We start from the raw sequence: 26,417 nt of genomic DNA, 5'->3' as shown, positions 1-26,417 counted from the left end.
TGTCACATGATTTATTTTCAAGAGTTACCAAATAAATTAAATCAGTACGACGACTTAAAAGGCATAATTATTATTAGAAGGCAACAGTAAGATTGGAAGACAACCGAATGTCCAGTTTTAGGTGTATATAGATTGTGTCAATATCCAAATTTATCCGAAAGATACATCAGGAGAAGAGATCATTCGCCCGTGAGAATTAGTTGGGCGAATCTCAAACACCTCAGATAAATAAATAAAAAAATACCAAATAAGTTTATTAAATATATTAAAAATAATAAAATTTTAAAATATTTTTTATATTTATATCTTTTGATCGATATTTTAATTAATAAATACTATTTTAAAAGTCACATCACAATTATATTAAATATTTTCTTCACAATACCATATTATATAAGAAAATTCTATTCGCAACCACTTTTTTGCTTTTTATAGTCATTAAAAATTTATTTTTATTTTTTACACCCAATTTAATAACTCTTTGCAACCAATGTTTTCCAAAAATATCCTATTCCACACAGCCATAGTCACTCACATGCATTCATCTCTATCAACACATCTTCAAACCTCAATAATTTCAATCCATAAATACAAGCTTCACAAGACAAGTTTGCAAAATCAAAAACATATATATATACATACATATATACACACATATACAATACAAACACACATAGATATATATTATATTCGTCCACTTTCTCTCTCGTCAAGAGTCATACGTAGCTACCCAAACATAAAAAAAAAAAAAAAAAAAATTCACAATGGGCGAACACAACAAAAATAAAATGAATGAAAATAGACAATCAGCCACTATATATATATATACAAAGACACACACATACATATATATACACGCAGACACACAAACATATATATATATACATACAGAAACACACACATACACAAAGACACACACGGGCGAATTCAGCCCGTGCCGGCCCCAACCAAAATATTATATATAAATATATATATATATATATCTATATATACATAGTCCTCAAATTGAAGCTCCAGCCCTTCTCTCGGATCTCCTCTGAATTCGCCTTGCACACACATGCATATACATACACGCACACATACATACATACATATGTATATATATATACACATAGACACACGCACACCATACCTGTAGGCGGTGACCCCCCCCCCCCCCGGCGGGCGTAAAAAGACGCCCCGAACCCCAGTACTTTTATTTATTGGCCTGTCTTTCTCTTTGCTCTTTCATGCGTCCCTTTCATGCAAACACCGCAGTGAATCTCTCATGTTGCTGTCGTCGTCTTTCCAAATTCAAATGCGGCAACTAATTTATATAATTCTATCTCCATAAATTCGGTCCATTTAAGTAAATCATCGCTTGATTGGTAATTGTCTAATGATCAAATAATTATACACAAAAAATATATATATTTATTTATTTATTTAAATAACCCACAAAGCAGAAATAGTGGAGTTCAAGCAACGGCACAAAACAGAAGTAGTGAAGTATTTTATTTTCATCCATTATAAAAATTTCTGATTGTGTATTTTCATTTTTTTCTTCGTCTTCTTCCCATTGTGAATGGGCAGTGGCGGCTGACGGCCAATATGTATCTGCGTGTGTTTATATATATATATATCTACTGTACTGACGGCCAATATGTATCGCGAGGGAGAAAATGGTTGTAATAGTAACGGTAAATATGATTTAAAAAATATATATTTTTTAAATATATTAAAAATTAGCTGTGAAGAGTAAAAGGAGTGGTTGCGAGTAGAATTTCTCTATTATATATATTCAGAGCTGGCATTGCTTTTCCTAGACCGCATCCTAAAGCTAGCTTTTCTCATTGCTTTTCTTGTGTGCATCGTAGTTATGCCGTACTGACGAGGGTTCTACCGAAGGTGAGACCGCTTTTCTTTCGGGAATCACTGAGGAAATCTAACTTGTATTGCCCGGATGACTGATTAAACTGACCTAGAACCTCAATTCCAGGTTAATTTCCCCAACTGTGAACTATGCATGCATATATTTAGTTTTGATTTTGTATTCGCAGTTGTTGAAGAAATTATAGATTGTTTCCTTCTGTAATTTGGGTTAATTTGAACGGGATTTCTGTCTAATTTAGGTTAGGGTCATTTGCTGTCGTTTCTATATTTGGTTACAGAAGATTTGTTGTTGTCAATAGTTAATTTCTTTGTAAAGTCCAGAGAGCCAAACTAAATGTTAACTAGTTATCTGACCATATTTGGGCAAAGGCTTTAAAGCATATTCTCTGGTTTGGACACAGTGAAAGGCGTTCTCTTTGGTTCCATCTTTGGGCATCGTGGTGATCACTATTTAATTTCATTTAATTTCTCGAATTCAACTGCCAGATACAATAATTTTGATCCGTTTTTGCTCTTTTCTTGAATTGAATCTGAAATACAGGTTGCTGCGGCTAGGGTTCTGAGTAAATCGGCTATCTCTGAAGATGGGACTTTGCTTTGCTAAGGTAATGTTCTTGAAAACATTATCTCCTCATGAATGCGTAAACAGAAAAGTCATTAGACAAGCAAGTTAATTTTAAACAGAAGGGGGGCCGTGGTTCTTCAGTTCTTTGGTGGTCATTGTATGTGCCGTCTTTCAATCTTATTAAGTACTCTTACATTTTGTTCCTTCTTCCTGTTAAAATCAATGTTTTCTGATTTCTCTTCCCTACATTACTGAACAATTATAATTAAGGACATATGATGGAGATATATATTTTTTCCTTCTTCATTCTCAAGTTGTGGAACCATGGTTTTGCTTTGGATAACTGTGCCATAAAGGTCAAGGACAAAAGGATTGGCCAAATAGCATGATTTCCTGTGAGAGGAGATTTGGTGGTCTATGATTGAGTTGAAGATATCATCCTAGATTGATTGGCATGGTGAAATGCATTTGTTTAGGTGATCCCTAGTAGTTGGCTCAAGGCTTTGTTCATACACTTTGTCTCTCCATTATAATATGCAATCATTCGTGTCTGCATGGCATATATGTAGCTAAGAGAGATTCCTTAGTTAGAGGGAACTCTTGAATAATTGGAGTTCAATCCATTTTGACAAATTTCTGAATTCAGTCCCAGACTGGACTTGCCTGTTGATCTTTGAATAAAGAATGATCTGGTCTGATTCAAAATTCTGATAGTTGTCAGTGTAATACTGATGGAACCACATGATCAGCCATAAACTAGAGTATTTCTAGTTGAATCAGCTGTTTGATAGAAGACCCATAAGACCCATACAGTTCCGTTACCATAGACGGAAAAAGCAGGGGCAGGATAGGGATAAGGGAGAGGAGGAAAGAAACAAAAACGGTTAAAGGGGCATTATGGGGAGAGGAGGCATGTGGCATGTGCGTTCTGTTAGAGGAGCGTAGCTGGAGCAACATATAAATAAGGAAGATAGTAGAATAGAGAGGGGATTCGGAAGGAAGGAAGATATTGGGAGAGAGTGGACCTCTCGAAAGTCCATTTTCCTACTTTTTCAGTATAATTCTCTTCATTTTATAGTAAATCCAGGTAGATTATCTTCAGTAATCTATCATTTTGGTATCAGAGTAGCAAAATTGATCCCCATGGTGAACCTTAGTGACCGAGTAGGTGACCTGGAAGGGCGGATAGATGGGTTGTACAGTGGGTTGGAGTCGCTGAAATCGGAAGTGCAGACGGTGAGTGGAATTGAGAAAAACATGGCCACTCTAATGGATCAATTCGCTCTCCTGATGGCGCATTGGGATGAACAGGAACGAGGGAGAAAAGGGAAGCGGGAGTGAATGGTGATGCCACAGGGTTCCTCTTCGTTCATGGAGGGAACGTTGGAAGTGAGAATGGGCAGAGGCAAGGGGGATGATGGAGTCGAAGGGGCATGAAGGTCCGATTACAAGGGGAGGCGCTTGGAAATGCCGATTTTCGAGGGAGAAGATCCAAATGGTTGGATTTTCAGGGCTGAAAGGTATTTCATCGTTAATCAGTTGTCGGCGCTGGAGAAGTTGGAATCCGCAGCTCTCTGTTTTGATGGGTCAGCGCTCGCTTGGTTCCAATGGGAACAAAGGCGGAGGAGGATACGGAGTTGGGAAGAATTGAAGGTGATGCTAAGGAACCGATTTAGGTCCACACATGAAGGGACCCTGGAAGAGAGATTCCTTGCCCTTAAGCAGTGGGGATCAGTTAGAGAGTACCGCCTTTGCTTTGAGACATTGGCTTCACCTCTCGAAGGCTTGCCGGAGGTCTTGCTGGAGGGCCAATTCATCAATGGGTTGAAGCCAGAAATCAGAGCGGAACTGCGAATGCTAGGGCCGAATGGATTGGATCAACCCATGGAAGTGGCCCAACGAATTGAGGAAAGAAACATGGTAGTCAGAGGAGGCTCCTTCGGAAGTGGTCAAAATAAGGGAACAACTCACTTCAACCCATTTCCGAACCAGCACTGATCGATAAGCACAATTGCCCCACCAGCATCGCCAAAGCCAGCAACGACCAATGCGATTGTGTTGCACCGGAATCCGGTTGCCGGTAAGAGGAGTAATCCGCCTTTCAAGAGACTGAGTGAGGCAGAATTGAAGGCCAAACGGGAGAAGGGCCTATGCTTTAGATGTGATGAGAAGTACTCTATTGGGCATCGCTGCAAAAATAGGGAGTTACAAGTCATGGTAATTTATGACGAAGAGAAGAATGAGCTGGGGGTAGAAGAGGAGACGGATGGAGGGGGTGAATGGGAGGTGCAGGAGGCTAAGGGAGAGGTGATAGAATTATCTATGAATTCCGTGGTGGGGCTTACCCCGCCCTAAACCATGAAGGTGCGAGGGCAGATTGATGGCCACGAGGTGGTAGTACTTGTAGACAGCGGGGCTATACATAATTTCATTTCAGCTGAGCTGGTACAGACATCGGGACTGCCAAGGTCAGAGACAGCGGGTTATGGAGTGATCATGGGAACGGGGATTGCTGTGCAAGGCGCCAGAATCTGTAAGGGGGTGCTTCTTTCTCTTCAAAATTTGGAGATAACCGAGGACTTCCTTCCCTTGGAGCTGGGCAGTTCGGATGTCATCCTAGGAGTGAAATGGTTGGCAACCTTGGGCAAGGTACAGGTTGATTGGAAGTCCCTAACTATGAGATTCAATACAGGAGGGGTGATGGTCACGTTGCAAGGGGATCCCAGCTTAAGCAAAACCCTTGTCACCTTGAAGGTCATGATGAAAGCACTAAAGGACAGCGGGGAGGGAGTGCTTCTTGAATTGGGGTGTCTCACGACAGATTGTGGGGAATTCACTGCTATTACATAGGGTGGTATCCAGCAAGTGTTGGCCAAGTTTGGTGACATATTCAATGATCCAGAAGGGCTGCCACCAAGGAAGACACGAGAACATGCTATCAACTTACAGCCAGGAGCTTCTCCGGTAAGCGTGAGGCCCTATTGTTACCCCTATGTTCAAAAAAATGAAATTGAAAGGCTAGTACGGGAAATGCTTGCTGCAGGGATTATTAGACCTACTATTAGTCCCTTCTCTAGCCCTGTTTTGTTGGTTAAAAAAAAGGATAGGGGATGGAGGTTTTGTGTAGATTACCAGGCCTTGAATAAAGTAATGGTATCGGATAAATTTCCTATCCCAGTGATTGATGAGTTGTTAGATGAATTGCATGGGGCCACGATGTTTTCAAAGCTGGACTTGAAGGCCGGATACCACCAGATTAGAGTTAAGGAAGAAGATGTGCCGAAGACGGCGTTCCGTACTCACGAGGGGCACTACGAGTTCTTGGTCATGCCCTTTGGGCTGACCAATGCGCCGTCAACATTTCAGTCCCTCATGAATGAGATCTTCAAAGGTCAGTTGAGATGATTCGTGTTGGTTTTTTTTTATGATATTTTGCTATTTAGCAAGGACTTGGGGGCACATGAGCAGCATTTAAAGGAGGTGCTGCAGGTGTTGGCTGCAAACTAGCTCTACACCAACAAAAAAAAGTGCCATTTCAGGCAGCGGGAAGTGGAATATTTGGGCCATCTCATCTCACGCGAAGGGGTGGCTGCTGCCCAGTCCAAGGTTAAGGCCATGCTTGAGTGGCCAAGGTCGGGGTCGATAAAAGAATTACGGGGGTTTTTGGGGCTGACAGGGTACTATAGACAGTTTGTGAAAGATTATGGGAAGTTGGCTTGGCCTCTCACAGAAAAACTAAGAAAGAACGGGTTCAGTTGGGATGAAACAGCAGAAAAAGCTTTCCGGTTGAAGAAAGCGATGACCTCCTTGCCAGTGTTGGCATTACCAGATTTCATTAAACGGTTTGAGGTGGAAACGGATGCGTCTGGATCAGGTTTAGGGGCTGTGTTGATACAAGAGCATCGCCCCATTGCTTTTTACAGCCATGCCCTTAATCCTAACGGCCGTAATAAGTCGATGTATGAGCGGGAGTTGATGGCAATAGTGTTCGCTGTCCAAAAATGGAGGCACTATTTATTGGGCCAGAAGTTTATCATATACACCAATCAGAGGAGCTTGAAGTTTCTCATGGAGCAAAGATTGGTGAGTCCCGAACACCAAAAATGGTTGCTAAAACTGATGGGCTTTCAGTTTGATATCCAATATCGGCCCGGGTGAGAGAACAACTGATGCCTTCTCTAGAATCAATCACCCAGCTGGTCTTCTTTCAATAACAGTTCCTATGGTTATTCAACTTGAACAGTTGGCTAAGGAAGTGGAGGCAGATGTGGAATTGCAGAAATTAATCAAGGAAATCTAGCTGGATCCGTCGGCCAAACCCGACTATTAGTGGGCCAATAATCAACTCTTCTTCAAGGGCAGATTATACTTGCCTAAGGGATCGACTTTGATTCCTACATTGTTCCAAGAGGGGCACGATGGGAGTTTGGGTGGGCATTCAGGCTTCTTGAAAACATACAAGCGGATAGCAGCGAATGTATACTGGGTTAGAATGAAGGGGGATATCCATCGCTATGTGAACCAATGTGCCATCTGCTAACAGCACAAATACCAAGCTTTATCACCTGGGGGCCTTTTGCAGCCACTCCCAATTCCCGGTCAGGTATGAGAAGATATAGCTATGGATTTTATTAAAGGCTTGCCTAGATCCGGAAATATGGACAGCATAATGGTCGTGGTGGATAGATTGAGTAAATATGGACATTTCATAGGGCTCAAACACCCTTTTACTGCTAGCAGTGTGGCTGCGATTTTTGTAAAGGAAGTGATACGCCTACACGGGGTGCCTCGATCTATTGTGTTAGATAGGGACAAAGTTTTCATGAGCCATTTTTGGGCAGAATTATTTCGCCTCCATGGCACGAAGCTATGTAAAAGTACAGCTTACCACCCCCAATCGGATGGGCAAACGGAAGTTTTAAACTGGACACTAGAAACCTATCTATGATGCTTTGCGTCAAGAAGACCCAAGGCTTGGTTCAGCTGGCTACCATGGGCGGAGTTATGGTACAACACTTCTTACCACACAGCTTCCAAACTTACTCCCTTCCAGGTGGTTTATGGACGGGAGCCTTCGAGGTTATTGCAGTTCGAAAGGGGGTCCACCCTAGTGTCAGCAGTGGAGCAACAGCTGGTTGCGAGGGATCAGATGTTGGATGAATTAAAGGCTCAAGTACAGCGGGCTCAAGCTCAAATGAAAGCAAGGGCAGATGGGAAAAGGCGAGATGTTCAGTTTGAAGTGGGAGACATGGTTTATTTGAAGATCGGACCCTACCGTCGCAAGTTGCTGGCTACACGTCCTAATGAGAAGCTAGCACCACAATTTTATGGCCCATTCGCTGTGGAGAAGAAGGTTGGGCAAGTCGCTTACAAGCTATCCTTGCCTGCGACTTGCAGCATTCATCCCATCTTCCATGTTTCCCAATTACGCAAGGCCAACGGTATGCTCACTACCATAATGGATATACCTAGCCAGCTCAATGAAGAACTTGAGATGTTAGTAGAATCGAAAGCCGTTATTGGAGTAAGGCCGGGAATGGGTAAGAACTTAAGAGGCTTGGATGTACTCATTCAGTGGAAGGGGCTGCCACCCTTGGAAGCCACCTGGGAAGCCTATGACATGCTCCAGCAACAATTTCCTGACTTCCACCTTGAGGACAAGGTGAGTTCTATGGGGGGAGGCATTGATAGAAGACCCATACAATTCCGTTACCATAGATGGAAGAAGTAGGGGCAGAATAGGGATAAGGGAGAGGAGGAAAGAAACAAAAACGGTTAAAGGGGCATTATGGGGAGAGGAGGCAGGTGGCATGTGCGTACAACAGATTCTGTTAGACGAGCATAGCTGGAGCAACATATAAATAAGGAAGATAGTAGAATAGAGAGGGGATTCGGAAGGAAGGAAGATATTGGGAGAGAGTGGACCTCTCGAAAGTCCATTTTCCTACTTTTTCAGTATAATTCTCTTCATTTTATAGTAAATCCAAGTAGATTATCTTCAGTAATCTATCACTGTTCCAACATTTGCTTCTACAGTATAAAAAGATTAGATTTAAGTCTTTCAAGGCTCAAAGTTAAGCAAGCAAGGTATATTTTACACCTTGAATGGTTGTTCTTAAATTTTGTTTCATTTTTTTGATAAGTAAATTTTGGGAATGGTAAACCCAATATGTAATACCCTTTTATTCATCACAACTGCTGAATCTGAACCATGAATCAGCCCTTTTGCTATTTAATATCTAGTTGTCACTGCTAGGCCGTGACAATGGTTGCTTTCCTAATTCGGTGAGAATCAGGAAGTTGCAACAATGAAGAAGCAGAGTAGAACAGAGAGTGAGAAAGGGAGAGAAAAGAAAGAGAGTTAGGGAGATACGAGAGAAGGTTGAGAGAGAGATTCAGAATTCCTTGATGATATTCGTTAATCCTCTCTAAGAGTGCCTTGGAGAGTATGTACAACCTTGTCAAGGGCGCTGCCACAGCAGATCATACCCTTCCTTGCTGTTACAACAACCTTCTTTGTCCTATTCTAGCCCTTACACGTGTGCTTTCCCTAGGCTAACCATTCTGGTAACAGAATTACAGCATTAAAGGAATTACAGGGGTAAATGAAATAAGAAATGATAAAAGTTCCAGCAAGGAAGAAATCAAAATTGCGGTAACTCCAGTCGCGACTTGTGGCACATGAATCAGCCCTTTTGCTATTTAATATCTAATTGTGGTTTTGATAACCAGCTTAGTCAATTTCAGAAGGATAATAAATATCCTGGTCTTTGTCCATTGTTCATTAAAAATCTTTCTTCATCCAAATAAATTAAATGGCCAACTTCATATGCTTAGGAGTTTGTCTCTATGTTTCAGCACTTTTGAGGTTCCAGTCATCTAAAACACTTGATGTTTCCTTTCTCATCTACTAGTTGAACTTCCACTGTTATTTGTTATTATGATGAAAGCTCATTTCTTTTGTGTCTTCGGCCATCAAATCATGTTTCACCTGCAGTCTTGTGACTTATAAGTAATGGAATTTTTTGCAGCTTCATGATTATCTTTATTGTGGTTTTTAGATTATTATCCCTTGATAATCAAATTGGTCGTGTACAACTTATCTCCTTCTGATAAGATGTAAAGTAAATTGGCTCTATGTAGAGCTGATGATGCATAGGTCAAGGGCATTCTAGACAATAACACAGCAGTGTGATTGCTCTCAATTTATGAAGCATGGTAAAGGCACAGATGACCAGGATTGTTTAGGAAATTAACACAACATTGCTGCTTGGTGTGGCGAGTGGTTGTATTGGTTGATGGAATTCTCTCAAACCAGGGCTGTGAATTTGCAAATACAAGTTTCTGCTAATAATGGTGGAAGTTGTGCCTCTCTGCACTCCTTCTCTTCTATCACCCAACCCTATGAGCAGCTGAGCACATCATTCCTTTTGATTGGCCACAGAAGTAACTCTGAATCTCTTTAGAGGAAGAACAATTTTCAACTCTGAATAAGCAATTTTGGAGCAGGTCTTTATAGTTGGTTTCATGTATAAACTAGAGCTTAGCATTTTATTGTTCTAGTTGTTGCATGTGTACATTTTCTAATTTGTAAGAATCTTTAGGTTGTGGCAATGCTTGAAAAGCACTAAGCACGGTTAAGCAGGAGGCCTATGGAGCTTAAGCAATAAGCACAAAGTTCATGCTTAAGTGAAGTGAAGTGCACATAAATGAAATGAAGGATATAAACTTTTATAACCATACCAAAAAAAAAAACTATGCTGAACTCTTCATTGAAGAGATGAAAGGTCTGAACTCTTCATTGAATATGCTGAATTCTTCATTGAAAAGATGAAAAGTCTTTACTCTTCATTGGATATTTGAACTATAGTTTCCTGGTTCGTGGAACATGGTATGGGGATGTGGTACACCACTTTGCCCAGAATGTTGTACAAGGAGGGTAGGCTTCTTCCATTTGCCACTTTGGGACATTCCAGTGCACATTTTGGTGCGCTAAAGCAGAATGCCTACAAAACAGATAAATCTTCAAAAATATATTTTTGAGTTTTGACTATATAAATTAGGAACTGATACAAGGATCAAAATTCTTAAGATAGAAATGATGAAACTTGCTTGGGATTAGGAGTTTAGGATTGAAAAAGAATGAAGACATCAACCAAGACCGGCAAGATTCATGAACAAAGTCTTGAACAAACTTTGTTGAAGAAGCCTTCGTTGTCCCGTCACCACCTCTATTTGGAGATCAAAAGATCCAATGTTGGAGAACTCGCTGCAACCTTGCAACCTCTATCCATCGTCCCCTTACAGTCTTGTTCATTGTCGTGACCCTAGGTTTTCCTAGGATTTGGAGGAAATTGAGGAAGAAAGAATAGAATGGAGGGGGAACACATAACAAAAAGAGGGAGAAAATCAGAAGAAAGGGGGTAGGGTTTAGATGAAACAAAGGGAAAACAGAATTGAATTCATTCATTCCTTAGCTGCTTATTTTCTATTCTATAGCCTATTTATAGGCTGTTACATCCATGCAGTTATTAACAAACTAACAAACTGAAGTACACTCTACACAGCCTAAGGTACAAAAAGGGAAAATAAAAACAAAAGAGCAATTACTACTAATGCCCTTGGGGTCATGACAATTCCCCCCCCCCTTCTTGAGAGGTTTCTTGTTCCCAAGAAACTTATTACAACTGTGCCTTCGTTGTCACTCAATTCTCGCCGATTCTTCTCCTTCATTTTCATTCTCTACTCCTTCCATGTTCAACCACTGTCTTTGGCATCAGTGGCCGGGGCTGAATTTATTTCCACACTTATAACATAATCCTAATTTCCTTCTTTGCTCCATAGTAGAGGATTTGGTCTTGGGTAAACCTTAGAATTCACATTTATTTGATTCCTCTCCAATGGTTGATAGAACGAAGGCTATGTTACTGTTGCGATCAAGTTCTTATTGAAAATCGCTTCCAATGTAAGCTCCTGTAACTTTGCCTTCTCAGCAACCTGCTTTACTGTCATAGGTTGCATCATCTTGACCATTGGCCTCAACTCATCCTTAAGGTCGCTAATGAAGCTGGACACAAATAATGCTTCGTTAGTACTGGCTGTGAACTCCACATCAAGGACCTTAACTCCTTTGAACAAATAGAAAACCCAAAGTAGGAATACTCTAGGTAAAACTAGAGGTGAACAAAAAATGAATTCTTTCACACTTGGATTTGATCTCCAACAAGGTATATATACATGAGCAGGCCTTATTTTGCACCTAGAATACAGGAATTCAAAATACAAAATTTAAATATAGTAGAACAGATGAGATAGGATTCATACTTGATTTAAACTTAAAAGATAGTTCTTTCCTATCTTTATGGAACTACTTTATCTATAACTTCTTATCCTTTCTTTATCTCCTCAACTGCCTTTAATTTAAAACTCTTCTTCTTATCATCTTATCTCTTTTATCCCATTCCAATCTCTTATCACCACACGACAAGAATTATTCCATATATTTTCCAACACTCCTCCTCAAGATAGTGAATAGATGTCTCTCATTCCCAGCTTGCCTTTTATCAATTCGAACCCTTGTTTAGTCATGGCTTTCAGCTTCTTGTGAACCAGTTGGAATATAGGTAAGATTGACCCCTCCATCTTTAATTTCCTGTTTAAACATGGTGTCGATCAATTCTCACATGTTTCATCTGGCTATGTTGAACTGGGTTATTCACAATACTTAACGCTGATTTGCTATCACTGTATAGCCTTGTAGGGATAGTTATAGGTATCTGCAGGTCTTCCATTAGTTTTCCAAGTCAAATTATCTCACACACACCTTGAGCTATAGTTCGATACTCTGCCTTAGCACTACTTTGAGCTACCACATTTTGTTTCTTGCATCTCCATATAATAAGATTGCCCCATATTTTAGTACAATATCCTAATGTAGACCTGTTATCCTCAATAGATCTAGCCCAATCAACATCTACAAAACCCTTTATTCCTCAGTCTTCCCTTTTCCTGAACAGTAGCCCCTTCCCAGAAGTTCCTTTAAGGTATCTTAGAATATGACAAGTAACATTGAGGTGTTTTAAATGCAGTGAGTTGCTGAGGGAAAGGAAGGTCTTCTTTCATGAATTGTAAAGTGACATCTTTCCTCAATGCCCTTTAAGGTTTCACTTGTTGGTGGGTTGCTAGTCATCTTGAATTGACTGTTTGGTGAAGGAAAAAATAAGATATGTAGCCACTAGATTGATGGCTCTGATATCATGAACAAATAGAAAACTCGAAGTAGGAATACTTGAGGTAAAACTGGTGGTGAACAAAAAATGAATTCTTTCACACTTGTATTTGATCTCCAACGAGGTATATATACATGAGCAAGCCTTAGTTTGCTTCTAGAATATAGGAATTCAAAATACAAAATTTAAATATAGTACAACAAATAAGATAGGATTCAAACTTGATTCAAACTTAAAAGATTGTTCTCTCATTTCTTTATGGAACTACTTTAGCTGTAATTTCTTATACTTTCTTTATCTCCTCAACTGTCTTCAATTTAAAACTCTTCTTCTTATCATCTTATCTCTTTTATCACATTCCAATCTCTTCTTATCACCACACGAAAGGAATTATTCCATATTGAACAAACTTAGAGAATTTGGGAACAAATACTCTTTAAGTAATAGGGGTGAACGGAAATAACTTTTTCACACCTTTCATTAGATCACATGATGTCTTTAAATACAACAAATTTCTATCATTTATCTCTAAAATTTGGGAATTTAAAATACAAGTTTAAATTTACAATACAACAACAAATAAAGATAGAATTAAACTCAAAAAATCCTCTCCTAACTTTTAGGAACAGCTGTAGGCTTTATCTTCTTTTGATATCATCCTTCTTCTTCTTTATCTTTTATTCAAACACCTTATTCTTATCCCTTTAATTTCAGAATTCTTCCTCAACACTCCTCCTCAAGTTGGTGAGTAAATGTTTTTCATTCCCAGCTTGGCTCTAATTCGCTCAAACCCTTGTTTGTTCATAGCCTTAGTGAGGATATCAACTTCTTGTACACCTATAGGAATATATACTAGATTGATACTGAAACAAACCTTAGAAAACCATGAATGCTTGCTTAGATTGATATTAAGAGAGCTTGAAAATATATGCGGGTTACATCCTAATCTTTCTCCTATAAAGTAGGAGAAGGTTTAGGTAATCTATCCCCTAAGAACTAGGATGAACTATCTCCTAAATTTTAGGAGATAAAACAAAAATAAAATACAAATTTACAACAATATCTACAACTTGAAAAGTAATTAAACAACTTTAGGATAATCTGATTTTAATCTATGCCCGAGAGTTGATAGGCCTCCATTTGGAATTTTAATCTCGTCCAACACTTCCCCTCAAGTTGATGAATAGATACAAGTCATTCCCAACTTACTAATTAAGGATTCAAAACATGGTCTTGCAACTATTTTTGTTAAAACATCAGCCACTTGATTTCTACTATATGATAGACCTATCCCTCATTCTTCAATCTCCCTCTTTGTAAAACTTCTATCTATTCTCACACGTTTCATCCGATCATGCTGCATTGGATTTTTCACAATACTGATAGCTAATTTGCTATCACTAAATACCTTTGTTGGTTGAGATAAAGGTATCCCCAAGTCTTTCATTAGCCTTTCCAGCCAAATCACCTCACACATCTCTTGAGTTATTGCTCGGAATTCAACTTCAGCACTATTGCGAGCCAACACCGATTGCGTCTTGCTCCTCCATGTAACCATATTCCCCCATACCTTGGTACAATATCCTGAAGTTGACCTGTTGTCCTCTGTAGAGCCTTCCCAATCTGCATTGATATAGCCCTCAATTCCCCTATTCTTAGTTTTCTGGAACATTAAACCTTTCCTAGGAGTACCTTTTAGGTATCTTAGAACATGAAACACAGCCTTCGTGTGCTTTTGAGTGGGAGAATGCATATATTAACTGATTACACTTACTGTAGAGGCTATGTCTGGCTTGATAAGTGACAAATAAATCAATCTCCCTACTAACCTTTGGTACCTTTCTTTTTCTACCAGAATATCATCATCTTTTTCTTCCATTTTCCAGCCCTTTTCTAAGGGAGTTCTAGCTGGTCTGCAAGCTAGCATCCCCGTATCTTTTAGTAGATCAAGGATATATTTCTGTTGTGATATGAACAACCCTTCTTTGCTTCGAGCTACCTCCATGCCTAGGAAGTATGCCATGGTTCCTAGGTCTTTTACTTCAAATTCAGCCTTTAGTTGCCTCTTCAAGTTGTCAATTTCCCATAAATCATCACCTGTCATGATAATATCATCAACATATACAATTAATATAACCCTTTTCTCATTTCCAGTGGGTTTTATAAACAAGGCATGATCTAATTGTCCTTGTTTATACCCTAATCGATTGAGGGTCATGCTAAATTTCTTGAACCATGCCCTTGGGGACTGCTTTTAATCCATATAAGGATTTCTTTAGCTTGCGCACACTCCCACTATTAACCTCATGTTCAAAACTAGGGGGAAACCTCATATAGTCTCCTCATCTAAATCACCATTAAGGAAGGCATTCTTAATGTCAAACTGGAAGAGCGGCCAATCTAAATTCACAGCAATAGACAGTAACACTCGAATGGAATTCAACTTAGCAATCGGAGCAAATGTTTCCTCATAATCAATCTCATAGGTTTATGTAAACTCTTGGGCAACCAATCAAGCGTTGTACCTTTCAATACTACCATTAGCATTATATTTCACAGTAAAGACCCACTTATATCCTACCACCTTCTTGTTTAGGGGCAATTTCACAATATCCCATGTATTATTCCCCACTAGGGCATTCATTTCCTCCATAACTGCAGCCTCCCACTTGGGATTATTCATGGCACTTTGAATATCCCTTGGAATTTCAGTGCATTTGCAATAAATCCTCTAAGTTGAGGAGAGATCTATGCACAATTTAAATGGTTAGCAATAGGGTATTTGACACATGATCTTACCCTTTCCTTAGAGCAATAGGCATGGCCCAGTCCATATCATCTTCCTTGGTTGTATTGCTATCACTATTGTCTTCCCCTTTTTCATTTGATGGACTAGCCTCTGGAATAGATGGTTGACTTTGCTGAGGTTCCGAATGGCCTTTAGGACATTTGGAATAAACAAGCAAGGACTAAGTAGCATAAGCTCATGTTTATGTTATTATAGTTTTTGAGTTATTTATCTCTTATTTGCATTATTTTTTTCTCCTTTGGATCAGTTATTGCTTGAAATGATATTTTTGGTTATTACCTGAAATGATATTTTTGGTTATTGCCTAAAATGATATTGTATAAAAAAATGTTAAGATTATTTCCTATGGTGGTGGAATTACAACCAATGAATTGTTGGGTTCACCCTCTTATCTCTTTGATCTTTATTATCCATTTCTTACTCATAAAAGAGCTTTTTGGAAAACCTTTCTCCACAAAAACCATAATTTCTTTGTTGATTCATGATTTTTTGAATTGACAACACTCTAGGTTTGTGGTTCTCCTTTGACTTTTCTTGTCAAAATTTAACATTTTAACTTAAAAGAAAGGAAAAAGAAAAAGGAACGTGACCCTTAATCTATTTGACAACAGCACACCAAGCCTTGTTCCCACTAGGAATGGTTTCTCACCAAGAAGTTGTTCCTCTACCTCTTTTGTTACTTACTTTTATCCTATCCACTCTCCTAATAAAAGCATTTATTAGTCTTTTTCTCTCATGACCAAACCTCTTAATTCCATGCATCTTATCTATAATAGGAGCCATTTTGACCTAACTATAAATAACCTTGTTTGTAATTTTATCTTGTCTTATATGGCTGCACATCTACTAGTAACATCCTTAGAAAAGTTATGCTCATATTTTGCATATTTTGGTGCCCCATATTAATGTAGTTTACATAGTTGTAATTTCTATCATATTTGCAGTCTAGTAATGATGAAGGTGACTCTGATCATAATGCTGAGTTTGCTGGTGGAAATGTGCATCTCATCACAACCAAGGAGAGTTGGGATGAAAAGCTGTCAGAAGCAAGGAGGGAGGGCAAGATTGTAAGTATGTTCAATATGTGTCGTAATAAATGCTGAGGAGCACCGATGTGGTTCCTTAGAACTGGGCTTTTTTTTTTTTCTCTGCAAAAGATCATATTCTCAGGATGGGAAATTATAAGAACTCACAACTACTGTGCACAAAAGGAAGGCTTTGAAGAAACCATTCTCAAAGCTGTTACCATGAAGTTGACAATTTCGATGATGATACTTCAAACTGCATTTATTATTTATTCCATGTAATTTATCTTCCTACTTGCTTAATTTGGTTGCTACTTTCCAACTAAAACTCTCTTCACAAGAAGTCAATTTTTGTGGCCCCCCTTGACTTTCCCTGAGAAGATTATATTGTCAACAAAGAATTGTGGGGAACTCTCTTTTGAGCTGTCATCAAGCCTCCTTTAGAAAGATATCTCTCCCTCCCTAGATTGTTTACCTTTTTCTAATAGTAGCTTTGAACTGTGTTATTTTTGTAGAACTTATTCAAAGACATAGAGTTATGTTTCACTAATGCTGAATGTTAGCAACCAGTCCTTAGTTTCAGAAAAAGCTTAGTTGAGTTCTCAATTGGAACTTCAGCCTATATTTCAGTTTGTGATACATGTGACTTGGTATTTAATTAATGGGCTACAGCTTATCCTGCTGCACCAGTTTGGAAGTACTTAGTTTTAGTAAACAGTCTAGATGGAATTCTCTAATGAACATTTAAAATTATGTTTTCTAGTTTTTGTTGCATGTGAGCTGTTATTTAATTGACCAGACAGAGCTTAATTCTGCTGCACCAGTTTGAGAAGATGTTGGGTTAAGTTCTCAAGTAACAGGGGCTGGGGAAGGTTTCATGCTGCCTAGGCTGTGGAAAAAGGCATCTCTAAGGATGGTGCACACTAGGGTCAAAAATGAGCTAAGCCATTCGTGAGTGGCTCGGTATTTGGTTCGACAAAAGTTCGTTCGAGTTCGTTTGTTAAGATAAATGAGCCGACCTTGAGCCTAATTTTGAAGCTCAATTTGAAACTCGTTCATTCGCGAACATGTTTAATTAGTTGTTCGTGAACGTGCTCAATTAGAAGTTCGCTAATAGCTCATGAACAGGCTCGTTTATAAATACATTAGTAAATTTATTTATAATTTTATAAATATATTATTTAACATAAATTATCAAGCTTTAAATTATAGTGAACGATATTATGTTCATTGTAATTTGAAGTTATTATTAGTTGATTATCATGCTGATGTTATATTTATTGATTATCAGGTTTAATTTAAGGTTATTATTTGCATATCAAGTTTTTTAAAAATATTTCTAGCAAATCCGAAGCTCAAGCTTGGGTTTGCCAGAAGCTTGTCAAACTTGAGCTCGGTTCATGTGAGTAGAGCTTGAGCTCGAGCTTGGAAGCTAGTTCGCCGAGGCAAGCCTGAGCTCAGCAAAGCTAAGCTTGGCTCGGCTCGGTTCGATCACAACCCTAGTGGACACCTTTGTCAGAAAAGCTTACTCTCTAGCAGATGGTTGGTGAAGTTTACTAGTAGACCAGGTTTGCAAGAAAACCACCCCCTTGGGTGGTGGCCTAATGGTAAAGGATTAGGTTTAGTGGGCAAGGGACATTGATTCAAGCCTCAGCAGCAGTCTGGATCTATGTCATGTGGACTTTTCCAAATTGGTGAAGTACCCATATCTGACACCTGAACCAGTCTCATAAGGGATAATGCATCTGACAGGGTTAGATGGATTTGACCTAATAAGTGCCCTAGAAAAGAAGGAACTTTTGGCTTTCCTTAGATTGCAGTGTGGATAAGGAGTACTCATCCTAGTATTCCTTTTGTCATGTGGTAAGCTGCCATTATTACCACTCTGACCACCTATAACCTAAGAAAATAAGGCAAGTCATGATGAGTTGGTATTATCTCATATTTGTTTACAGGCAGTGGTGGATTGATGGATTGTATTTTCACCACTGCTCTGCATGTTTGTGGCTTTATCTTCTGGGGTTTGGGAGGTCAGAAGGTTATGCCTGTTTGTGACAATTCTTTGAGTTTGAGGGGGAGGAGTTACCCACTTGGCTGTTACAGTTTTCTTTAGGTGATTAATCCCATTGTGCATCATGGAAGATATGTTGTCATGGCAGTTCCCCCTCACCCCAGGCGCAATGTGACCTTCCTACAAACAAAGGTTGCAAGACTCAACCATCTCACCTCTGGGGCCATGAGGTTCAGGGTCTCATCAAACCCTACTTGGTCAAACTTAACCCTTGTCCAAATTAAGTACAATGGATACTTGTCAACTTGTGCGCAGGGAACCACTCAAAACCGAGATGACTGGCCCTCAGCAAATAATTAATTGAGGTCACAGCCTAGGGTTGGGTTCAGAGGATTGTTACTTATTATTTATTAATTGGTATCTGAATTTTTTTTTCCTTTCCTAAATGTTAAATTACAGTTTTTCCTTTTCCATGATGGCTAATTTAGGAAATTGCCCCCACACTGTGGGTATCCCTTGTGCAGCGACATGCCTAGCATGCCACTGGCATGCTCTGCACATGCTGGCCTGGCTTGCACCCTGACAGGCTAGCCGTATGGGCTCGTCCCTGTGCAAGTGGCAAGCCCATGTGGGCTGCACCCTTAACTCCCAGTTTGTGAACAGCATGTCATGTGGCCTGCCTTTCCAGCCTCCTCACGCTGCCATGGGTGAGTAGGGCACAGCTCATTAGTGCAACGATTCCTGTGTGTGGCCTACCTTCACACACTAGGGAGCTCACATGCAGCCTGCTGCTGCAAAGTGTGCCTGCTGTCACATGCCCTGTGCACATGGCTGGTTGCCTCTCGCTTTAACTAGACCACCTCTAAAATAGTCCTTTTATTTTGACGCTTCCAATTGCATTGTGAGTTCCAAATGCACCTCCTGGTTCTCACATGGTCGAGACATCTCACTTTTTGGTGTAGGTTGGCTGAAACCCATGCCATCTAGGCCACTTGAGGCCCTTCACCATGCCAACACGTATCTTATCCTTATGATTTCTGATTTTGTGGTTTCATTTGCCTTTGATGATCACTCTGAACCTGCTCAAGCCCCTCTGACCAAGACATTCTACCACATCCAGGGGTTTGCCAAAGCCCTCAGGTCCTTGGCCCATTGTGGCCATTTGGGTGCTGGCCTAAATTGGCTCGTGCATTTCCATTTTTATAAGTGTGTTAGTTCTTTCTGACCACAAGAAGCCTACACAACCTCACTTGAAGGGACAAAATGTCTCTGGAGATGGGTTGGCTGGGACTCATGTCCCTAGTCATGACGCCCCTAGCATGCCATTGTCTACTGTGCCATCTCCTACCTTATGTGTGCGAAGTCATTAGCATATTCCAAGTAACATATATAAGTTATTAGAGCATTTTCCACCATTATTGTCACAATATTTCACATATCCTAGAATGCATAAGCATCACGTCCAAGATACAAAATATACAAGCATATGCAAACACGGTACTGCAAGGGAGCCCGGCAGCAACCAGACACACCACTAGCAATTGGGGATCCTTAGGCATAGGCATTCATCTCCATCACTTGGCCAATCCACCCTCTCTGGGTGGTCCCTTATCTAGGCTCATGTATCAGGCCCAATGAAGAGTGATTTTAAGCTTTAGCCATATGCATTCAACCAAAATCATTGCGTGCTTTCTCATAGGCAATATCACAAACATATGGGATGTATTTGATTATTTGATAAACAAGAAGGTATGCTGCCCAACCAAGATGGACATACATTATGCACACAAGTGGATGTATTCTCCCTATTTTTACTTTTGTCAATACCTCAAACACAAATATTCAGTCAATGGCCCTTGGTTTCTCCTCATTGGCAGCACAAACAGCCCACTGCCAAGACTTTCTTACCTCCAATTCTCTTTCTAGATCACAATAGCGCAATAGCACTTCAGGCACTCTCCGAAAAGTCATCAGTCACCATGCCTTTGTAATGCCAAGACAGCTAGAAGACCCTTTGCCTTGGAGTTGGTATGTGAATGGGCCCCCAATTAACCCCATTTATAACCCAATTTACATACTTGTTTTAATAAATTTCCAAAAGAGCCTTATGCCTGTGTCCTTGTTTTTGTACTTGATTTAATGTTAAATGGGGTTAGTTGGGACCCATTTACATACCTACCTGTCACAACCCCAAGGAATCCCCAAGGATAAAAAAGTCATGCGTATTTCATGTTTTCCTTTTGTTTGAATTTCTATTATAGCTGTTAACACCTTCAATTGTAAGCCTATAAATATGCTGGAGTAGTTAGAGGATGGCATGCTCATGAATGATAATTGAATTTCATTTTTCCTCTCTCAAATTCCCTTCATTCTCTCTCAGTAAATCTTCTCTAATTCTTGCTATCTCTTTCCCTCTTTCAGTCTAATCTCCCTCCATTTCTTCCAAATTCCCTTCCTAAACCCTAGCCAAACCCTAGGGTTGTAACATTTGGTATTAGAGCCGATGATTCTCAGTTGTGATTCGAAAGTTGTAACAATTGACCAAGGCGATTCTATGTAGCAAATTCCAATGGAGGTTGATTCTCGGAATTTGAAGGATACTATGGAATCTAGTAGCGGCAGGCAAATTCATATGCTAGGCTACAGAACTGATTGAGGATACTATGTGAGTTCCAGTGACGGAACTCGAGTGAAGTTGGAAGAGGAAGTGACAATCGTTGAACATCGGAGTGTGATTCAGTCTGGAGAAATTCTCAACTGACTTGATTGAGTTAATCAAGTCCAAAATTGGAGGCAAAGCAGATTCAACTCTCAGTGGATTTAGGTGAAGCAGAGTTTGGCAATTGTGAGCCAAGGCAGAGATAAGTGAAATTCCAGTGATTAAGGAGCCAATGGATAGTGATTGGGCAAGTAGTGAAGGCACAACATGGAAGCAGGTCCAGTGATTTTGAATTTGTAGCGATGACGAGTAAACGCAAGTAAGTCTGACAATCGGTAAACTATAGCGTTAAGTTCGAAATGTGAAGGCAGTCTTGACTACAGAAGCAAATTAGGAGGGCAACTATGAGAAACAAGTTCTTGCGGACTCTAGGCTCTAATCGACAATTCAATTGCAAATCAAAGGTACTGAATTCGAAAGAATCGGAAGCAGAGCCTTAGTGATTGAATTTGGAATTGAACTTGGATTTGAAAGGCGAAGTGAAGCAAGGCAAGCTTTGGCTCGGAATTGAAGACAATGCAAGCCAGGGGAGCTTCGACAATGACTCTAAGCAGATCGCAACAGAGCCAGTGGTTCCACATCCTTGAACGGTGATTGGGTGAAGGACAAGGGCATTGATTACAACGAAAAAGGAAGTTGCGATTGAAGCAAATCCTGGAGTGATGGAGTGATTGAGATTGAAAACTATCCAAAAGCAATGTCCGCAAGCAGCCATTTAAGTTCATAATAGTCGATTGTCGGCAACAGTAGTGGACTTAGGTGATCTCTGACTTGATTTAGGCGAGAGGTGAGGAAGTCTTGTGGCTGTGAATTTCGATTCAAATTTGAATTGCCAAGGCGAAGCAGGAGGAATCCTTGGCTATTTGACCAAGGCAACTATTGTGAGGCAGGTGGTTCTCTTAGGCAACTACTGTGAGGCGATCTCGGATGGAATTCTAGTGACTTGGGAAATTGATTTGGAGTCTGTTTAGCAGCAGGAATTGAGGTTGCTGAACTGGAAGCAACTGTTGCACTGGCTTGGGTTGTTGAATTTCAATATCAAAATAAGTTTCTGAAGAGGCCCTTGAAAGCTGCATAAGAGGCGATTAACAAGAGGCCGTTACAGAGGTGAAGTCAATCCGAACAATTGAGTGATGGCTGAAAGAACCAAATTAAAGCAGCTAGAGTTGAGGGTGGAGGCGCTGAGGTTCGGGATGACACAAATGCATGGGGCAATGACCTAAAGTCGAGGGGATATTGCGACCATCAGAGAAAACATATGGGAGAACATTGTTGCCTGTCAAGAAGGAATGCAGAGAGGTTTGGAGAGGCATTAGAAGATGAGGGAGCAGCATGGCCAGCAGATCAACAACATGTTCAACATGTTGTCTTCACCACATCAATTTCGGATTCCACCGTATTTTCCTCCCCGAGTAGCAGCTAATCCAATTCTGCCCAACCATGGTACCCTCCTTATGACCTATGGCTTGTAAGAGGCAGAGGAACTACTGGCCTTGAAACTGGAAATTCAAGTAAGAGGTTCATCTTTCCTCACTCCCCATCACGCCCCAATGCCTAGGGAAGGGAAGGCCGAGGGGACTGATCTTGCTGGAAATTTACATGACCAATTTGGGAAGAAGAAGAACATGACTAAGGTGACTGAGGAGTTCAACAATTTAAGGCAAGAGGGATCGGTGGCAGATTATTGGGTTAAATTTGAGGAGCTAAGGCCCCTAATGTGGAGTGCTCAGCCAACCCTGACAAAGTACTATTTTGTATCAAAATTTGTTAGTGGGTTGAAGGACAAACTGAGGTTAATGGTCAAAATGATGATGCCTGCAATTGTGAAAAAGGGGACGGAGAAAGCAAGGTTGCAAGAACTTGCCTTGGAAGCCATCTTTAGGAAGCATGGGCTGCAACTTAATGGATCGACGGAGAGCAGCCAACAGATCGAAGGAGCCTCTAAGGTTGCAAATTATGACTAAAAGGAATCTGAGGAAAATTTGGAGTTGGATCGGCTAGATGTAACTGAAAACTCCAGTAATGAAGAGAGATCAGACATAGATATCAGCAAAAATCACAGCTTATATTTGCATGAAGCTGATGGAGTAGCATTGGAAGATGAGGATGACATTGCAGATAGGTTCCATGCCAATGATGAAAGACAGCCATGCAACAAGGACTTGGACCAAAGGAAGAAGCAGGAGGCTGAGGACTTGCACAATCCTGTAGCTGCTGTGAGTCATAGTCTTGCTATTACAATATTACTTCAAATGGTGTAGATTAGTTACAGGTGTTAGCTCTAGTAGAAAAGGAGCAATTGGAACTGACTAAACAGGAGAATAACCATGTGATTCAGAAGATGATGGAAAAGGAGGCTGCTGTCACACGGTATAGGAGTTCAGATATTGGAGAAGGGATAGTTGATATAGAGGTCCTGGAAGTCTCTATTGAAGATAAGGAAGGAAAAGAGGTTGTGAAGATGGGAGAGGATATGACTACACCAACCTCGGAGTTTGAAGATTACAATGGTGAGGGAATCGGTGCTTTAATCAAAGTGAATGGCCAATGGAGTACAATTCAAGGTTGGTTAGAGATTAATGGAGGCTGCTTGTTGGAAGAAATTTTTGTTGAGGGGAACAAGACTCTTGCTGTTTTGTTTATTCCTATTTCAGTTGGAGAGCTGCAACGTCAAATCAAATTTTGGCCTGCAAAGAAGTTGGAATTCCTTTTTATGATTGGAAATGATATGGTTGCAGTAATAACGGATCAATTGGAATCATTCGCAATGGCAATTAGGACGAGGGGGATGGCTGGACTTGCTGTTGCAGCAAATCATAATATTGTTATTGTTGAGGAAAAAGAAAAGGGAAAGCAAAAGGAAAGGAGAATAACAAATAATAACAAGAGAGGGCGAAGGAGAAACCAGATTTATTATAATATTAGCTTGTTAGGGTATGGAATGTGTTAGACACTTGAATTTTTTTATTTAATAAAGTTTGTAAAGAAAAAGGTCAGTGAGGAAAATTTTCTAACATTACATATTTTTCTTGTAAATTTTATTTAATTTCAAGTACATTACTTCATTATAAGAATATCATATGTTAATCTATTATACTTTTTCATTATATTTTAGTGTTCACAACATATTCACATATCGCATTCAACTTTTTCAATATATATCCCATACAACAATAACAATAACAATCACAAGGCTTAATTCTACTAGGTGGGTTTTTGATATATTTCCCGTATCAGAGAAACAGTTTTAAGGAGATTCTAGACCTAAATATGCATGTGCATCTGATACTCGTTCCTGAGTTCATGTACAATGGAATTTTAAGTGGGGTAGCTACTACCTCGTGCATTCTTAGGCATTTTCTTATTCCTGATTGGGATTTGATTTGTTTGTAAATTATCTATTGTGTCTTTGCTACACTAACTGTAGCTAATTCTTCAACAGGTTGTTGCTAACTTCAGTGCATCATGGTGTGGTCCTTGTAGAGTGATTGCGCCACTCTACTGCGAGCTGTCTGAGAGCTACCCTTCCCTAATGTTCCTGACTGTTGATGTGGATGAACTAACTGTAAGTAATACAATCAGATTTTAAACATTATGAGTAAAAAAAGAAGCTTTCATTAATTGCTTGCTTCATATTGCTGTGAAACTTCTGTTGCAAGAATCACTACTGGTAAAAAGTACTTTTGCAAAAATCATTTTTATTGGTCTGAAAACATTTTTTGTTCCACTTCTACTTCTCCTTCCCTAGCAAAGCTCCAAAGAAAAAGAACAACTTTTGATGTCAAGCAAAACTGCTTTTTGGTATTAGCTAAACAATACAAAAAAATGCAGAAAAACACTACTCAAAAGCGTCTCTTTGCCAACCCGCAACAGCACAACCAAGTATGCCAGAGGGACCTTACTTCTCAATACATGCACTGCTTTAGCAGAATTGTAGTTTAAGAAATTTGACATTCAAGGAAACAAATCAAGTCGACTAGCTTTACCCGATTCACTTGACATTCAAGGAAACAAATGAAGTCAACTAGTTTTACCCGATTCACTTTTTTGTTGTTGCATTGTGATGATTTCTGTTTCGGGGTGCAGGACTTCAGTACGTCGTGGGATATAAAAGCCACTCCAACCTTCTTCTTTCTTAGAGATGGGCAGCAAATCGACAAACTAGTTGGAGCCAACAAACCAGAGCTACAAAAGAAGATAACTGCAGCTGCAGATTCACTTGCCTCATTCCAGAAATAGATGGTTTTTTGTGATTCCAATTTTATTTATGAGTGGCCGTGGCCAGGGGATGGACTTCTTTTGGGATTAGTCCTCAATCCACATCCTCTTCTTCCTTGGGTTGTAAATTTCTATACAGTTTTCCTGTGCTTTCCAGGGATTGATGGCTGGAGCTAAAACTAGGGTCTGTCTGTTGTGAATCGGCTTTGTAAAGAACTGTGATCCTGAAATGTCAAATATCTGTACTTGTGTTGTATGCAGTTAATTCCCTGGAATAAACCTAACTTCATTTATTTTTATTATTATTATTATTACAACGGTTGGAATTTGTTAGAACATCTATAAAACAGTCTTCATTGTATAGCATAAAATATTGGGCAGATTTGTGTTGAGATGTGTAAAATGTTTAAGGTTAGGGCTCACAGTGACCGATAGAGATGGCAAAATGGGTTTGGCCCGATGGGCTGGCCCGTTGGGGCCCAGCCTGGCACTGGGCTAGGGCCAGCATTTTGCTGGCCCATTTAAGGCTAGACCGATTTGGCCCGGCCCGGCGAGCCAAATGGTGGCGGGCTGGGTTGGCCCGCTTGGCCCACTAATCGGCCACAACCTCCCCCCCCTCCCCAAACAGCCCGCGCCCCTCGCTCTTAGCCTCGCCTCTCGCCCTCGCCCTCACCCTCTGTCTCGCCCTCGCCTTCGCCCTCGCCCTTGCCCTTGCCCTTGTCTCGCCCTCTGTCTCGCCCTCGCCCTTGCCCTTGCCCTTGTCTCGCCCTCGCTCGCCGCCCTCGCCCCTCACCCTCGTCTCGCCCTCGCCCTCGCCCTCACCTGCGCCCCGCCTTGCCCTCGCCCCTCGCTCGCCGCCCTCACCCCTCACCCTCATCTTGCCCTCGCCCGCACCCCTCGCTCGCCCTCGCCCTTGTCATTGTTTTTCTTCATCTTCATCTGGGCGGGCTGGTTTGGCCCGCGGGCCCG

The 26,417-nt window shown here is 40.4% G+C and overlaps 1 protein-coding gene across 2 annotated transcripts; it reads left to right on the top strand.

The window, feature by feature from the left end:
- The first annotated feature begins 1,794 nt into the window (after positions 1-1,794).
- LOC127789119 (thioredoxin H-type) lies at positions 1,795-25,747 on the top strand. 2 transcript variants are annotated; one of them, XM_052317907.1, is made up of 5 exons: positions 1,795-1,887; positions 2,414-2,477; positions 16,420-16,542; positions 24,673-24,795; positions 25,317-25,747. In XM_052317907.1, exons 2-5 carry the CDS (start codon positions 2,457-2,459, stop codon positions 25,467-25,469), a joined length of 420 nt encoding a protein of 139 aa, XP_052173867.1. In that variant the 5' UTR covers positions 1,795-1,887; positions 2,414-2,456; the 3' UTR covers positions 25,470-25,747. The 2 variants fall into 2 exon arrangements, with proteins under 2 accessions (XP_052173867.1, XP_052173866.1); XM_052317906.1 differs by having other exon boundaries at positions 1,801-1,978.
- The last annotated feature ends 670 nt before the right edge of the window (positions 25,748-26,417 follow it).

This window comes from Diospyros lotus, chromosome 13 (genome assembly GCF_014633365.1).
Source record: "Diospyros lotus cultivar Yz01 chromosome 13, ASM1463336v1, whole genome shotgun sequence".
NCBI classification, from domain to species: domain Eukaryota; kingdom Viridiplantae; phylum Streptophyta; class Magnoliopsida; order Ericales; family Ebenaceae; genus Diospyros; species Diospyros lotus.
The sequence above is the reverse complement of the archived record's forward strand: the minus strand, read 5'-3'. Positions and strand labels throughout refer to the sequence as shown.

Excerpts from the sequence above, each read along its gene's own strand:
- LOC127789119 (XM_052317907.1), top strand. The coding sequence starts at position 2,457 with ATGGGACTTTGCTTTGCTAAG. Across the intron at positions 2,478-16,419 it reads TGGGACTTTGCTTTGCTAAG|TCTAGTAATGATGAAGGTGA; the intron begins GTAATGTTCTTG and ends TCATATTTGCAG. Across the intron at positions 16,543-24,672 it reads CAAGGAGGGAGGGCAAGATT|GTTGTTGCTAACTTCAGTGC; the intron begins GTAAGTATGTTC and ends ATTCTTCAACAG.